Here is a 16,965-nt window from a genome sequence, read left to right as displayed (position 1 = left end):
ATGAAATAAATTTCAGCTCAAAGGAGCTTTTAAATAAAAGCACCACAGTTATATTTACTCCAAGGCCTGAAGATTTTTTTCATCTCCTTTTTTTCTTTTTTAACTTTTTAAAAAGACCTTTAATGCGCTGGTGTTTTAACGAATTCCCATATTTGAGCATTGTCTCTAGGTCTAAGCTTTTTTCAGAAGAAAAACAAAGAAACGCATCCATAATATTTTAAGGTCTCCCACCCAAATTTTCCAAGAAAACCTGGGTACTTATTTATTTCAAAGGAGTCAATCCTGCTTCCAAATGAAGAAAGAAAAAGAACCGGATGTCTACCATGTCCAGTTGCCATTGTTTGGCTGTTACCACTTAATCTAATGAGTTTTTATTCATGGCTGTCCCCTTCACTGGTTAGGTAGAGTAACACACTCATGACTTATTAAGTTATGGCTGTGTTTAGCTTACTACGTGCCTGAGCCTAGCCATTTCATCTCCTTTTGATATAAGTTCAATTCATGCCATTGTTATCCTGAGTAATAATGGAGGGAAAAGAACAGCTTTGCCAAAAGATATACATCCAGACCTCCTGGCAGTGTTTAAGGAAACATAGTGCTCATTTGGTAAAAACCCTTTTGCTGCTTTAAACCTGCATCTTTCCTTAATCCCAACAATTTCTGGAGAAATAACAGGTGGGAGAAGTGAGGCCATGACATCACGGGCTGTGCCTTCTCCAGGTCTGGTCACAGTGGGTTCTGCACGATCTGGGGGTGAGAACTCCTGAGCACGCTTGTGAGAGCTTCACCCCGACCGCTCAGTTCTGCTTGAGGGATTTACACAAACCATGAAGGCTTTCAGCTCTTGCTCTACAGTTCGGAGCACTCTGCAAAATGTCAGTGAGTCTTCTGCTGTGGACACCCCTGTGCCCCTCCCACCCCCCCACCCCCTACCCCCGTCCCCAGTTCATATGTTGAAGCCCTAATGTCCAATGTGATGGTACAGGGAGATGGCACCTTTGGAAGGCAACTGGGGTTAGATGGGGTCATGGGGGGGGGGTCCTCACGATGTGCTTTGTGACCTTGTAAGAAGAGACCAAAGAGCTCTCTCTCTTTCTCTCTCTGCCATGTGAACAGGTAGAAGGCAGCCATCTGCCACCCAAGGAGAGAGCTCCCTCCAGACACCAGCCCTGCCAGCAACTTCCCCATAGACTTGCAGCCTCTAGAACTGAGAGGAATAAATGTCTGTTGCTCCAGCCGCCCAGTCTGTGGTATTTTGTAATGGCAGCACAAGCTAAGACATTATTCCTTGCTCTTTTGGAGAGTTTTTAAAAAGTGAAAGTTAAAAAAAAACAACAACAATGACTAACTGTTTCAGAAGAAGCTTTTCCCGAATTAGAAGAAAAAGGAAAAAGGGCTTTGAGCTATGGCTAGAATGAAGCAGAGGCCAAATGACACGCACCTCGCACTTCACCAGGCACCAGAGAGGAGAACACGACAGGCCAGCACCTGCCCTCACAGCGCCCTGTGCCGGCTCACTGCTTCTAGAGGCCACCAAGCAAGTCATTTCCATGGAACGTGTTAAGTGCTGAGATTACAGGTATATTCTGGATATTACGAGAATAAGCTCTCCATCGAGATGATGCCCATGTTAATCTTGAACAAATAAGTACTACCCAGTGAGGAAGCTGGGGAAGGCATTTCTAGGTACAAAGAACAAGACCAACAAGTCAGCAAAGTCCAAGCCACTGGGTCTCAACTGGGGAGCACCACATGAGGTGAGTGGCAGCCCACGGTTAACGCTGAGAGAAAACTGGGAGACGGAAAACAAAACAATAGTGGGAACACCTTTTTCCTAGCAAGGTACTTAGAAAAGTCCCATAAGGATTCTATCCCTTAAGGACAGTGGGCAGCTGGTTCCAGGATGACTGGGCACACGGTGTGATCAGACGCCAGAGGTGGGCCTGCCCTCCGATTCAATCTCGTGAGCATCCGCTCTCATGCCCGTGTCTGTGGGAGAGCCGGGCCACCAGTGTCCTGGGGGTCCTGGGGGTTCCAGACTCCCTGACGGACCTCAGATGGGCCAGTTCCCCTCTCTGGATTTGAGCTTTCCCCTCCATAAGAAAAAAAGAAATCATCTACAAAGTATTTCTCAGGGATTAAATTTTAGTCTCTCACTTAAAATATTTTTTTAAAGGGGATGGGAGATTTTATTCATTCCCTGACTTATTCCAGTGAGAATTTTCAAGAAGCTTAAAAAGACAGTGGTTACAGACAAAACACAGGGATTACAAGGAGATGAGAGGAAATGTACACGTGTGTATCCGCCTTCGTTTCTCTCGGGTACTTGCCCGGAGTGGAACCTCGTTTAGCTGTAGTGTTTTCTCACAGACCTCGTTTAGCTGTACTGTTTTCTAAGCCAGAAATGCTATTCTTTGTCCTCACCAACACTCGGTACTGTCAGTCTCTACAGTTTTGGCAGCTCTGGTGCGTGTGTGGTTCCACATGAGATTTGATACCACTTCTATCTCAATGCCCCATTCCCTTACCACCAACTAGTCCAGGCTGAAAGCCGCCGTTTCCCTCTTGAACACCCCGTCAACAATCTTTATTTCATGCCATGGCTGATATCTTTCTTTCTTTTCTTTTTTTCTTTCTTCTTTATATTTTTTAATCAACACCTGTGTAGAACTTCCATGGTAACTTAGATTCTCTGAATTCTTTGAAAAATTGAAAAAAGCACTTTGAAACCTAGGGTGTCACTTGGATCTGGTCATTTTAGATCTCTCTTGACACTAGAGTAGCAAAATGGAACAAACTGGGAAGCGAAGGCTCTCAACCCATATCAGCAGCTCTGAAATTGTAGCTGAACCCAAAATGCAAACAACACATCCAACATTTCTCCATCTGCGAAGGAAAAGCTCATTCTTTTCAAGTAATACTATACTAGCCAATGTAAAATACTCAACACACATTATTTCATACAATCCCTGCAACATCTACATGATTCCCATTTTACAGAGAAGAAAACTGATACATATGGAGGTGAAATAATCTTTCCAAGGTGACACTGCTGGAGGGAAATTCTGATCCATAGCTGGGCTACCAGTCTGTCTTCTCTACTATCTCCTCACTCTACAAATCTCTGCTGAATGTAACATGTTCCAACAGAGCAACTTGAAAAAAACTGTCAGGAAAAACAAAAACCCCCTAAGAAGCATGAGTATGGAAACCGAGGTAGGCCTTACATAATCCATAGAGCGAACAGTCAACCGTCCCAGTACAAGTCGAGAAAAAGAATAACCATTACTGACCTCACAGAAGATACACCAGGACTTACGGAGATCCCAGTGGCTCACGCAGCTGTAGCTCAACTCCAATACCGGGTGGGGGGCGGGAAATACTTTCATGAAGAAGTATGTACTGATCACAGACTATAGCCTCAGCTGTGGGGGACAGAAGACGACACCTAGTCCCACAGTTCCCTGGAGTGAACTCCTTTTCTAATTTCTTGAGCATTCTAGCCATCCATGAAAGATAAAACCGAGGGGTGTCTGGGTGGCTCAGTCGGTGAGGCGTCTGCCTTCAGCTTGGGTCATGATCTCAGGGTCCTGGGATTGAGCCCCACATCAGGCTCCCTGCTCAGTGGGGAGTCTTCTTCTCCCTCTCCCACTCCCCCTGCTGGTGCTCTGGCTCTCTCTCTCTCCTCTCTCTCTCTCAAATAAATAAAATCTTAAAAAAAAAAAAAAAAGACAAAACCAATAAAGCCTACTCTAATGAAAGGTGACACCTTCCCTCCCAAATCCTAACCTTTTATGGGCATACAGAGAGACGAGGCTCTGAATGTCACAAACACTTGGCAATTTGGGACAGTAGTGTCACCGATGCTCACAGTACGATTTGTAAGGTGAGGGTCTGTAAGAACACAGGGCCCAACGTCATGAGAACACTCTTACTCTCACCTGAAGAAAAGCATTTGTTTTCCCAGGTGAAAATCCCTTGCGGGGGAGAAAGGGCAGTGCAGGGATAACAACCGGTGACGGGATCCTTGCAACCAAAGTGCTCTAACTCCAAGAAGACAAATCGAACAGACTGTGAAAAAAAGAGTAAAATTGTGTTTCTTATTTTGAGGGGATAGAGTAATCACCGTGCAGAAGATGAATTGAGATCTGAAAACAGTGGACCCTAATTTCATTTTCACTAAAAAAGGTAAGAGGCACTTTCCCAGTGACCAAATCCTTTGCAGTTCAACACCTGTGTCTGGGAACTCATCGACCCTTGAGCATCACTTAGGCCTGTTTATGGGGAGCTGGGCATGCCAGCAGGTGTCGAGGCTATAACCTCGACCCAATTATTATGATTTTTCTAATCAGCCTGATCCTTGCCCGTATTTTTCTTCTCCTGACATGGAGGTGAGAGGAAGTGGAAGGTATCTTATTTATCAACTCCTGACCAATCACCTACCACGTTCTGGGCCAAACATGGCACGCGCCTGGAAAATTGTGCAGGAAACACACAAAGCCCCAACAAGGGAATAATGAATGGCCCGAGGTGAGGCAGGAAAGAAACAAGATAGAACTTTCCTCGGAGACAGGGGTAGATGGGGGCTGCAACGGAAGCCTGCCCCCAAACCCCCAGAAGTCACAGGACGAGATGACAGACGTGAGGTGTCACCAGGGAGATCCTGTTCCCCTCACCACCTCCCCCCATCAACACCCCTCAGAGAGGCGCAGAAACGATAAAATGAACACACATAGTCTAATGCTCCTTGTGTTTATAAGGTACCAGGAGATTCCTTTGACTGAAAAAAACCGTTCCTTGCCGCCTATTTCACTGACTGGCTGGCTCTTCTAGAGTCGTTGAAACACACACAACCTGCTTGTACTTAGCTGCCTGGCCTGGCCGTACAGTCGGACACACTTGCTTGCGTGTAAGCAAAACATCACAAATGTCTTTCACATCCACGGCTCATTCCTTTCCATCATGTGTCAAACCTCAGCAACCCCATAATGAACGTCTGCTCCTTGGGATGTCCCAAGATCAGTTTCATTTGATCAGCTCTGATTATGGCCGCTCATTCTCCCTCGGTACAGGCCATTCACTTCTGTCCCCCGCCTGCCCTCTGGTTTGCTCTGGGCAAGGACCGAGTCGGGGGAGCTCTTTGCGGATGACCCTGGGCTTGGCCACACCTTGTGGAACCTGGTTTTAGTGATACAGAGAGTCAGTCTCTGGCGGGAAACAACAAAGACAGATGTGCACCACAAGAATGTTACTGGGGGCGATGGGAGGTACTTGAGAGATACCTGCAGATTTCTATCATTTTCTATGTCTTACGGGGGTGCACAGACCTGCAAAGATGTGTACAAGATCAGCATACTGAGGCATTCGCTCGGCACTCATTTTCGCGTTTACTATCTTACAGTGAACTAAGCACACATCAGTGTATCCTCCGACAGGCGCCTTGTCAATGTCCCCAGCTAACTGGCCTTTGTGTTGCAAAAATCACTTTAATTTTAGTTATTTTAAATGACATATAAGCCTTGGAGCCAGGAAATTTATAGAAATTCAGGGTATTTCCTTAGTAAATGAACTGCTGCAAATTCATTCAGGTCAAAAGTTGTGAAAGCCAGCATTGTTATCATATTTTTGCAGCAGAGAACATTGTGGTGGTCAATGGCACTAAAAATAGCCCAGAAAAGAATTACGAGTGCTTAATTGGAAACAAGAAAAGAACAAACTTATCCAAAATAGCAAAATGTCCGTTAGCATCACTCCCTCCCCTATGAATTATTTTGACAATGGGAAATGGAATTTAATTTTTTTTCTTTAATCCACAACTGTAATTCCCCTCCCATGTGCCCTCTGGGAAAACCTTATTCACAAACGAAGAATTCCCAGATAACTAAATTCTTCGCTGACTGTTTCCATACAGCTCAACAATAACAAGGCAGCTCCCGAACTTGCCACTTCAAGTTCCTGTCGCTTCGACAGTGATGTCATGGAAAGACATCCACAAGCTGTTTTTGTTGCCTGGCTAGAGACTGTAAAGGAAATCAGGCGCTGCCCCTAGGTTTTAATTTTCCATGAGAAGCTATTCTCATTGCCATAGTGGCTTAAACTGTGGAAAAGAAAAAGGATTTAATTAGGTCATAGCCATAATTAGACTTTTGAGCACACTCTTTCCACATAAAAGTCACTTTAGAGCAGAGCTTCATTGGGTTTAATCGTTTATTTTCATCGGACCATTCCTGAGGCATTACGGTGCTGAATAACCACCGAAGGAGGAAGACACAAGGAATCCCAACAGCCACACGGAAAGTGACCCCTCCACGTGAGCTTTCCAAGGTTATGGGAAGACGGGAAGTCTTAGGCTGAGGAGAGAGAAGAAATTCCAATGGGGAACTGAGGGGGGTCATGGGGGAGCCTCCACTTCCCCTGATTCCCTTTCCCCAAGCACAAGTGGGAGAAGACAGTGATGGGCTCTCCACGCCCAACAGATAGTGAGGATGACAAGAATGATGAGGATAATAAAGGCAAGGAAGTAACTGTGCCTACTTTGGCAGCATATACACTAAAATTAGAACAATACTGAGGAAATTAGCATGCCCCCCCACACAAGGATGTCATGCAAATTCATGAGGCACTCCTTACTTGGCTGTAACTATGTGAGGTGGTGGATGTTAACTGAACTTAATAGAGTGATCGTTTCACAATATATACAAATATCAAATCATTATGCGGTGAGCCTTAAGCTAATTCAATGTTATATGTCAATTACATCTCAATAAAACTGGGGTTGGGGGAGTAACAGTAGCAACAGAGTAGGAAGGAGAAGGAGGAAGAGAATTAACATCTTGTTCAGCACAGGCGACCTAGTGAGAGCAAAACATGATGGGCACAGTAACTCTACTCCCAGGACTTTCTCATGGTCTGTTCTGTGTGTGTGTGTGTGTGTATACACACGCATACCAGACATAGAACCTAGGAAGTCTTGATTCCTGAACCTGAAAGATGTATTTACTTGTTACCTCCTCAGAAGCTCAAGACAGGATTCAGAGCAAGCCTTGAAACTTCTGTACAAACACATCTAAACAATTTAAGTGAAGAGTAAAAAAAAATTATGTTATTTAGAAGACATAAAATTTTCATGATTTCATTTTAAAAGACACTAAGGTGCTCCTTCTTCTTAAAAAAAAAACAAAATTATACCAGAAACAGCAAGAGTTTCATCAACAGTCTTAGAGACGTTTTAAAATTCTAAACATCGAACCCCAACAGTATCTGTTGACAACGCTTTTACAAAATCATCCTCTATGTAAAACAGGCTTAATTTTATCTAATAAACTGACATAGCCAAGACTCCTTGGTTCAATATCTTGATCAAGAGAAATGTCGACATGTCATCGAAGAAAGAAAGACATTAGGCCATGCCCCCAAGATCTGGCAAAACAGCCAGAAAGATAGGCAGTCAAGGGGCACCTGGGCGGCTCTGCTGGTTAAGTGTCTGCCTTCGGCTCGGGTCATGATCCCAGGGTCCTGGAATCGAGTTCTGCATCAGGCTCTCTGCTCAGTGGGGAGTCTGCTGCTCCCTCACTCTCTCTGCTGCTCCCCCTGCTTGTGCTCTCTCACTAATACTCTCTCAAATAAATAAAATCTTTAAAAAAAGAAAAAGGCAGTCAGAAGTCAGAAAACTTCCTACCCACTTAAAGAGACCTTCGCAAGGCTAAATCAACTGGAGACCGAAAGTTACCAGCAGAGTCTTCTCACCTCTTTTAAGAGCAACTCCGATGTGGGAAACACAGTTCAGGATGGTGGTCATGTTACTACACAAGGAGATGTTGTTTCAGAGACAGCTGTGAAGGCTCCCTGGCAATCCCACCGCATAATTAAGGCGCCATCAGTGAACAGCCAGCAGGGTGGTCTCCATGGAAACCAACAAACACACATTTTCACAGGCCTAGCAACTGTTCTGAATCAATGACTCTTTATATAGGTTTAAAAACATTGTGAATGGTGCATCCATTGCTTCTTTTGTTAGACAATGTCTGATTAAACATGTGTGAGAGACCCTGTTGTCCTGCCTGCTGAATCCCCAGTAGCGTCTACAGTGGGCTGCCCACAGCTAAATTCACTTACCTAGAACGGCAGAATACAAACGACAGACTCAGACTCTAGAAATCACTGGTTAAGTTGGGGGAAGAATTAAACTAGTAGTTGACAGTGCCAGGGAGGACCTGCCCATGGCCGTCACTCACTCTTTTAGGGCTGTGTCAATATTATTCAGTCCTCTCAGTACAGCACACATTATTATTACATGTGCTTACAGATGAGAAAATGAAGTACCCGTCTAGAAGATAGCAGACCTGCGCCTCAAAGCTACATCAAAATGAAGTCTTGGTCCCGGTTCGTATCACTCTACATAATAATGCTCTGTGTTTGCACAGCACATTGTCCCTCCCCAGCTACCTTCACATACATTATCTCAGATATTCTGTTTTTATCTCAAATCGCTGAGTGTAGTTCTAGAATTTTCTAACTTTGCAATATATTCTTCCTTGATCTTTGTCTGCCTGCCTCACTCTGTGCCCACTATACATTCTAGGCTTCAAGACTTACATGGGACCATGTCCCTACCCAAACTGGGAAAGAAGCATCTTCCTAAGCAGCAATGGGAAAGGAAACCCCATTGTATAAGCATGGATTTTGACTCAAAACTCTAAATAAAAATGGGGACAAACATTCCAATTAACCATCAGTAGCATTTACACATCATCTTCCATGAGAGAGGGCAGACTTTGCGATGAGGATGGAAGGTCTGATTGCTAAGTGGTTTCCTACTTGATTTCGAATGGATTCTATTAAGGACTAGTAAATGCTTTATTAAGAAGGCATGTTTAATCAATGATCTGGCTCCTGGCACATCATCATTATATATAACCCTACAATTGAATATACATGTCATCAGCATTTAGTCTTTTTTTTTTTTAAGATTTTATTTATTTATTAGACACACAGAGAGAGAACACAAGTAGGCAGAGAGGCAGCCAGAGAGAGAGGGGAAAGCAGGCCCCCTGCCAAGCAGAAAGCCCGATTCGGGCTCAATCCCAGGACCCTGGGATCACGACCTGAGCCGAAGGCAGAGGCTTAACCCACTGAGCCACCCATGTGCCCCAGCATTTAGTCTTAAATATTAGATACACCAACACTGTCAGAACTCACTTGAGTCATAGTATTTCTGATCAGCTGGACAAAGCCAAACAGTGAGCGGTCTTCCCTTGTTCCTCTGAAATTCCAATCCCCTACCACATATCTCTTGGGAAAGCCTCATTCCCATCTATCACAGCCCTTCTAACTGAGGCTCCGGGAAAAGGCTGTTTTCTCTGAAGCTAGTCCCTGTCCCCCTCCCATCTCCCACTGAAGCCTGTTCTCCCAACTTCCCTCGTTCTTCAGCATTTCCAAATTTCTGCATATGGTGTGTTCTTTTCTGGTTTCAAGCATGCCTAAGTCCTTGTTTCCCCAGAAAAGAAATTACTTTCACTAGATCTGGTCATCCCCCTGATCACCACCAGTCACAAGCTCCTTCCTGTGTCTTGTGTATTCTTGGATACTTATGATCCATCTTCCAGCCCTGCCCACCCTGCCCTTCTACTAAAGGCTAGCGATGTCCTTGGTCTAGTCTTTTCTCGATCTGGATCTTTCTGATTTCTTGGTGGTGTTTTGTTTTACTCCTTTAAACTCTTCCTGAGACTTCCCCACATGGAACTTTTGGGGCTCCCCTCGGCTATCACTTCTCTCTCCTGCACATTATTGATCTCTGGCATTGAAGTGTCTCCCAAGCAAAGTCCTAGCCCTTTGCTCTGCTCCACCCAAACTCTCTCACTCCCTCAGTGAGCTCAGCTACTTCTTCAAGCTCCTGATGCCAACTCCACTGCTCTAGGTGAAGCCCAACCAGACACGTGAAGCCCTGAGTTCTCCCCTGCATTTCACCTGTTTCCAACGCACAACAGCTCCACTTAGATGTTTTCTCTCCATACATATCTAAAACATATTTCATCAGCTTTTCTCCCCAACATGCTCTTTCATAACCCACCCCCACCACCCATTTCTGTCTGTGATGCCATGGATTTCTCATGTCCTGAGCCACAAACTTTGGAGCCGTTTGTGATCTTCCCTAGACCCAGACAATTGTCACACACCCCTAACTGCTTTAACAGATTTGAGTCTTGGTTATCTCATTCCTTAACCACATCACACAACAGTTAGATGATAGATTAAATAACTACAATTTATTTTGCTTCAGACGATCAGTCATCAGTCAAGTTGACCTTTCACCTTTATTGCCATCACTCACGACCTTGATTCGCCTCCCTTCTAAATGCTTGGAACTCATTTCCAATGTGATTTGCCTTTAGTCGTTCTCATTGAGAAGTTCACAGTGGTCTCTGGGGCCTGGCTTTTAGGGTTCCCTAATCTGTCTCTTCGAGGCCCAATTTCCCCTCACACCTCTACACCCTCCTCCTCCTCCTCTGGTCAAATGTATTTCCTCACAGATCCCCTCCTGCACATCCCACCTCGGGGCCCCTGCCACTTGACCTGGAAGGCCATCCCTCCATCTTCCCTTCTCCCAGGCAGGATGGGCTTATAGGGCCCATTTGATCTCTCCACTGCATCAGTCTACACACAGCTTCCCTTTTCCCAGTTCCGGAAGTCATACCATCCTGTCAGCAATGTCCTCCAGTAGTCTTACCCTTGTCACTCTTACCTCCTCCTCTGGATCATAAGATGCCTTTGGCAAGCACTACACATACACTATATACTACATACATATACTACACATACACTAATGTACTTCTTCCACCCCAGGCTCCAAATGTTTCTGTAATCAATGTTGACTGGTAGAATCATGTCCAGAATGAAGGCCAAAGAGAGACCATGCACTTTGATATAAGGCACTTTTCATACCACCCAGAGGGAGATGGCTGGCTCGGTCAGTAGCACATGCAATTCTCGATCAAGTATCATCTGAGCTCAAGTCTGACATTGTGTGCAGAGATTAATTAAAAAAAATTTAACGTTTTCCATTTAGGGGCACCTGGCTGGCTCCGTCCATGGAACATGTGACTCTTAATCTCAGGGTTGTGTCTGAGCCCCATGTTAGGTGTAGAAATTGCTTAAAAATAAAATCTTAAAAAACAATACCACCTAAACTTTTTTAAGAATCTAGTGTACCTTAATATCCCATGGAATTAACAGCTGTTTTAGGCAGGCAGTAAATCATGACACAGTGTCAGGGAAGGGACCAGGGGAGGCAAGCAAGGCACCTAGGATGCAACAGGTAAGGAGGCACGGGTTATTCTCGGATGCCGACCCCACACTGCATGGCCTTGAGCGAGGGCTGCCCTCATCCCAGCCCTTGCACATGAAAGCTGAGACTCTGTCAATCAGAAAACCAAACCAATTCAAGAGACACATCCTAGGCAAGCTATAGGAAAATCTTTCCCAGGGCCAGCAGGAGAACAAACTAAGTAAGACTTGGCTTGCTTGTTTACCACTGACTCAGGACAAAATGGCAGCAGCAACTATGGCATTAGCTTAAAGGAAAAAAGCAGTCTTATGGAGGCAGCTTTGAGTTGGGGAGTAAACACTGATTCTAAGGACCCTAGAGGGCCAGAACTGCTATCTGGGAATGCCTCTCCTCTTCTGGCTCATCCTCAACATAAACTCACACTGGCCTCAACCACTTCTTCCCAATGGTTGCTGACAACACCAGCCAGCTTGAAGTTAACAAGGGTGAGACAAGACACTATTTGATCAAGAAAAAATTCTCACACAAGAACTTAAGTTTGCTAGAAAAACCCATTAGCATACCACACCTTACTTGTATATGTAAACATTTCATTGCTTTCCTCTTAAATTCACTCACTTTTTCTTATACCAATGGCTCACAAATGGGAAGGGAGTCCAAGATTTTATGAAGATGAAGTTAGATTTCACACACCCAAATTTATCAAACTGAAGGGAGGAATATAAAAAGTTGCTAAATATTCTGTTATTTTTTGCTTTTTAGAATGTTTCTTAAATTCACAGATTAAAAAAAAACAATAATAACAGTGGTAACAATATAAAGTGACTCAGGGGCACTTTTTTCCCACGCTGAGCTTTCTCAGATTCAAAGATACTAAGATAAGGACTGGAGAGAAGCATGGATGCCTTGGAAGTGATGGAAGTTCATGTGACAACTCCCAAGAAAATACCAGAGAATGGATCCATCTGGAGCAAGGAAGAAGGTACCCTTCTGAATGACCTCTCTTTCTGAGTATCTTTGAGTTTTTCTACAGAATCCAAATTCTCCTCTGGGGCCAATGGAACATCCTTCTGAGTCACTTTCCGAATATGCTGGCACTCAGTAGAGTCACAATGACGTCATGGGGAAATGTATTGCTAAGTATAATTATGTTGTATTTCAAATGTCAGCACATTTTGATGTGTAGGTGGCTCAAGGAAGGGGTAAATATTCTGCCACTGAGGATAACAGAGCTTATTTTCAAACAGAAAAGAAAAAGGAGAAGGAGGGGAGGGAGAAAAAGAGAGAGTGCTTGATATACTGGGGCTGGAAAAGACCTTAATGGCTCATCTAATCCAATCTTCCACATTTCGGGAGGATTAGCATCAAACCACAGCAGCCAATTAAAAATCTTTCCACTTTTGAATCAACAACAGAGCCATCCGAGTTTAAGAGGAAAAGAAAAAATAAAATAAATAAAAAGGAGGCTCATGAAAGTAGTGGCCAAACAGGCAAAGCCATACACATAGGAAAAATATCCTCCCTAGTCCTAAAACACAAGATTTAAGCCCTATTCTTTGAGCATTTTGTAGCTTTGAGGGATGGTTCACATGAGGGATGGTTCACATGCCACTGTAAATGTAAAATTCAATGATCTTTAATGAACACATTAAAGAAATTAATTTAAATGATGGTGCAACCATCACCACAACCCAGTTTTACAACATTTCCATTACCTAAAAAAAAAACTTCCTTGAGCCTATTTTAGTCAATCTCTGCTCCAAGAAACCATCACTGTGCTCTCTCTCTACATTTGCCTTTTTCAGAAATTTCACAGAAATGGTATCATACTATATGTATTTTTTGTGACCTGCTTCTTTCATTGGTCATAACATTCTTGAGATTCATCCGTGGCATACGAATGTATTAACAGCCCATTCCTCTTTATCACCAAATAGTATCCCATCACATGTATGCAGCAAATCCTCTGCACACATTCCCCAGCTGATGGACACTAAGATTGTGTCCAGTTTGGAGCTACTATGAACAAGGTCATTCTGAGCGTTCGTGTTAAAGTCTCTTTGTTTTCATGTCTCTTGGGTAGATTTCTAGGAACAGAACTGCTGAGTTGTAGAGTTGGTTTATGTTTAACATTGTAAGAAACTAGCAAGATGGTTTTCTAAAGTGGCTATACCATTTTACATCCTGATCAGTAATTTGTGAGGGTCCCAGTTTCCCCACATCCTTGTCAGCACTGGATGTCATCTATATTTTTTTATTATAGCCATCCGAGTGAGTGTGTCGTGGTATCTCGTCCTGGTTTTTTAATCTGCATTTTCCTGATAACTAATGACAACGAGCTCCTTTTCATGGACTTGGGTGAACCGATCAAATATCTTCTTTGGTGAAATGTCTACTCACATCTTTTTCCCTTTTTTTTCTTAAATTAAACTTTTTTTTTTTAGATTCCAATTAGTTACTGTAGCGTGTAATGTTAGTTTCAGATATACAGTATAGTGACTCAGCACTTCCGTACATCACCTGGTGCTTATAACAGCACGTTCACTCCTTAATCCCCATCACCTAGTTCACCCAAGCCTCTTTCACCTCGCCCCTAGTAACCATCAGTTTGTTCTCTATAGGTAAGAGTCTGTTTCTTGGTTTGCCTTTCTCTCTATTTTCCCATTTTCTCATTTGTTTTCTTAAATTTCACGTATGTGTGAAATCATAAAGATTTCATAGATAATAATAATCATAAATAAATCATAGATAAATCATATTGTATCTGTCTTCCTCTTCAGCATCATACTCTCCAGCTCCAACCACATTATTTTAAGTGGCAAGATATCATTTTTTATGCCTGAGTAATATCCCATTACATACATACATATATATATAGAACAAAAAAGTGGTCAAAGGAGTCAACCTCTTTTGATCATTTTTTTGTTTTTTATTTTTTAAAAAAGATTTATTTATTTGAGAGAGAGAGAAAGAGAATGTGCAGGGAAGATGGGCAGTGGGAGAAAGGGACTGAGTCTTTTTTTTTTTTTTTTTAAAGATTTTATTTATTCATTTGACACAGAGAGATCACAAGTAGGCAGAGAGGCAGGCAGAGAGAGAGAGAGGAGGAAGCAGGCTCCCCGCGGAGCAGAGAACCCAATGCCGGACTCTATCCCAGGACCCTGAGATCATGACCTGAGCCGAAACGAAGGCAGCGGCTTAACCCACTGAGCCACCCAGGCGCCCGAAAGGCACTGAGTCTTAAGCAGACTCCAAAATGACCGGGGAGCCTGGTAAGGGGCTCGTTCTCAAGATCCTGAGATCACAACCTGAGCCGAAACCAAGAACTGGACGTCTAACCAAATGTGCCACCAAGGTGCCCCTGATCATTTTTTAATTGGGTTTTATGTAGTCTCATTAAAGTGTAAAAATTCCTTAGACAGGGGCGCCTGTGTGGTTCAGTGGGTTAAAGCCTCTGCCTTTGGCCCGGGTCATGGTTACAGGGTCCTGGGATTGAGCCCCGCATCGGGCTCTCTGCTCAGCAGGGAGCCTGCTTCCTCGCCTCTCTGCCTGCTTGTAATTTCTGTCAAATGAAGAAATAAAATCTTTAAAAAAAAAAAAATTCTTTTTTTTTTTTTAAAGAATTTTTTTTTTTTTAAAGATTTTATTTATTCATTTGACAGAGAGAGATCACAAGTAGGCAGAGAGGCAGGCAGAGAGAGAGAGAGGAGGAAGCAGGCTCCCTGCTGAGCAGAAAGCCCGATGCGGGACTCGATCCCAGGACCCCGAGATCATGACCCGAGCCGAAGGCAGCGGCCTAACCCACTGAGCCACCCAGGCGCCCCCAAAAAATAATTCTTTAGACATTTCAGAAACAAGTCCTTAATCAGATATATAATTTATAAATCTTTTCTCCTAGGCTATGTCTTTTCATTTTCTTAACAGTGTCTTTTGACCATTAATTTGATTGTAAAATATTTTAATTTCAAAGAAGTCTAATTTATCAGTTACTTTGTGGCTTATGCTTTTGGTGTCATATCTAAGAACTCTTGGCTTAAACCAAGGTCAGTTACATTTCCTGTGTTTTCTTCTAAGAGTTTTCTAGTTTTAGTGCCTACATTTAGGTTCACGATCCATGGCTGAGTTGATGATGTGAGATGAGGGTCTAAGTACCTTTTTTTGGCATATAGATATTTGATTTTTCCAGCACCATTTGTTGTAAAGAAAATCCTTTCCCTGTTCAATTGCCTTGGCACCTATACTGAAAGTCAACAGACTGTAAATTCCTCTCCTTATACCAATACCATAATGTCTGGATGATTCTAGCTTTACAGTGAGTTTTCCACCCCAACTTTTTCTTTTTCAAAACTGTTTTGGCTATTGCATCTCCAAATACACTTTAGGATCAGTTTGTGAATTCATAAAAAAGTGATTTCTGGGATTTTGATAGGAATTACATTGAATCTATTGATCGACTTGGGAAGAACTTCCATCTTACCAACATTGAGTCTCTCCATTTATTGAGATCTTCTTACATTTCTCTTAGAGAGATTTTACAGTTTTCAGTCTTGAACTTCTTTGTTAAGTCCCTACATATTATTTGTAATGCTATTATAAATGGACTTGTTTTCCTAATTCCATTTTTACGAACATGACTGTTCATTACTAATACATAAAACTACAACTGATTTTTGTACATTGATCTTGTATCCTGAGACCTTGATAAATTTTTTATTAGTTCAACTAATGTTTTTTCTTAGGATTTTCTACATACAGGAGAATGTCATCTGTGAATATAATTTAATTTCTTTAATTTCTTTCTTTCTAACCTGGCTGCCCCCCCCCTTTTTTTTTTGGTCTTATTGCCCTGCTCAATAGAAGTGGTGAGCATAAACATTCTTGCGCTGTTCCCAATCTTAGAGGGAAAGTCTTTCACCATTTGCTGTAATGTTAACTATAGGTTTTTCACATATGCCTTTTATCAGGTTAAGAAGATTCCCTTCTATTACTAGTGTGTTCCAAGTTTTTATCATGAATGGACATAGGATTTTATTAAGTGATTTTTCTGCACCTATTGACGTGGCTGCTTTTTTAAATCTTTATTCTATAAATATAATGTATTATATTAATTTTTATTTGTTAAACCAACTTTGTATTCCTGATAAGTATCACTTGATCATGGTATAAAATTATTTTTATATGTTGTCATATTTGGCTTGTTATTATTTTGCTCAAGATCTGTGTTCATGAAGAATACTGGTCTACAGTTTTCTTATTATTTTCTTTTGTCTGGCTTTAGTATCCAGGTAACTCACCTTATAGAATAAATTGGGTGATATTCTCTTTCCTCTGCTTTCTAAAAGAATTTGTAAAGAAAAAATATTTCATTTAAAAATATTTGATAGAATTCATCAGTAAAGCCTATTGGGTCCGAGCTTTTCTTTGTGGAAAGATTTTTAATTGCTACTTACATTTATTTACTTGTTAGAGGAGTTTATTTGGATTTTCTATTTATTCTCGAGTCAATTTTCCTAGTTTGTACCTTTCTAGGAATTTGTCCATTTCTCTAAATTGTCTGATTTGCTGGCATAATGTGAATGAAGAAAGTTACTCATAATAAATAATAAATAATAAAAAATCAATTTTGTTGCTGTTTTCAGGGAACCAACACTGATTTTCCTTGTTTTTCTGTTTTGTATTTC

At 42.3% G+C, this 16,965-nt stretch overlaps 1 protein-coding gene and 1 non-coding gene across 2 annotated transcripts in view; one reads left to right on the top strand and one right to left on the bottom strand.

Moving 5' to 3' along the window:
• Nucleotides 1-945: 945 nt before the first annotated feature.
• The window catches only part of TMEM241 (transmembrane protein 241), a 91,681-nt gene continuing 75,661 nt past the window's right edge, over nt 946-16,965 (bottom strand). The window contains 4 exon segments of the mRNA XM_032310246.1: nt 946-2,342; nt 2,373-3,407; nt 3,409-3,425; nt 3,942-4,071. Of these exon segments, the coding sequence (XP_032166137.1) occupies nt 3,102-3,407; nt 3,409-3,425; nt 3,942-4,071 (453 nt within the window). The 3' untranslated portion in view covers nt 946-2,342; nt 2,373-3,101.
• LOC116572539 lies at nt 6,527-6,634 on the top strand. The gene has a single exon (XR_004278396.1). It is a non-coding gene; the product is annotated as a U6 spliceosomal RNA (small nuclear RNA).

This window comes from Mustela erminea, chromosome 13 (genome assembly GCF_009829155.1).
Source record: "Mustela erminea isolate mMusErm1 chromosome 13, mMusErm1.Pri, whole genome shotgun sequence".
Taxonomy (NCBI): domain Eukaryota; kingdom Metazoa; phylum Chordata; class Mammalia; order Carnivora; family Mustelidae; genus Mustela; species Mustela erminea.
This window is presented reverse-complemented; position numbering and strand designations above follow the sequence as displayed.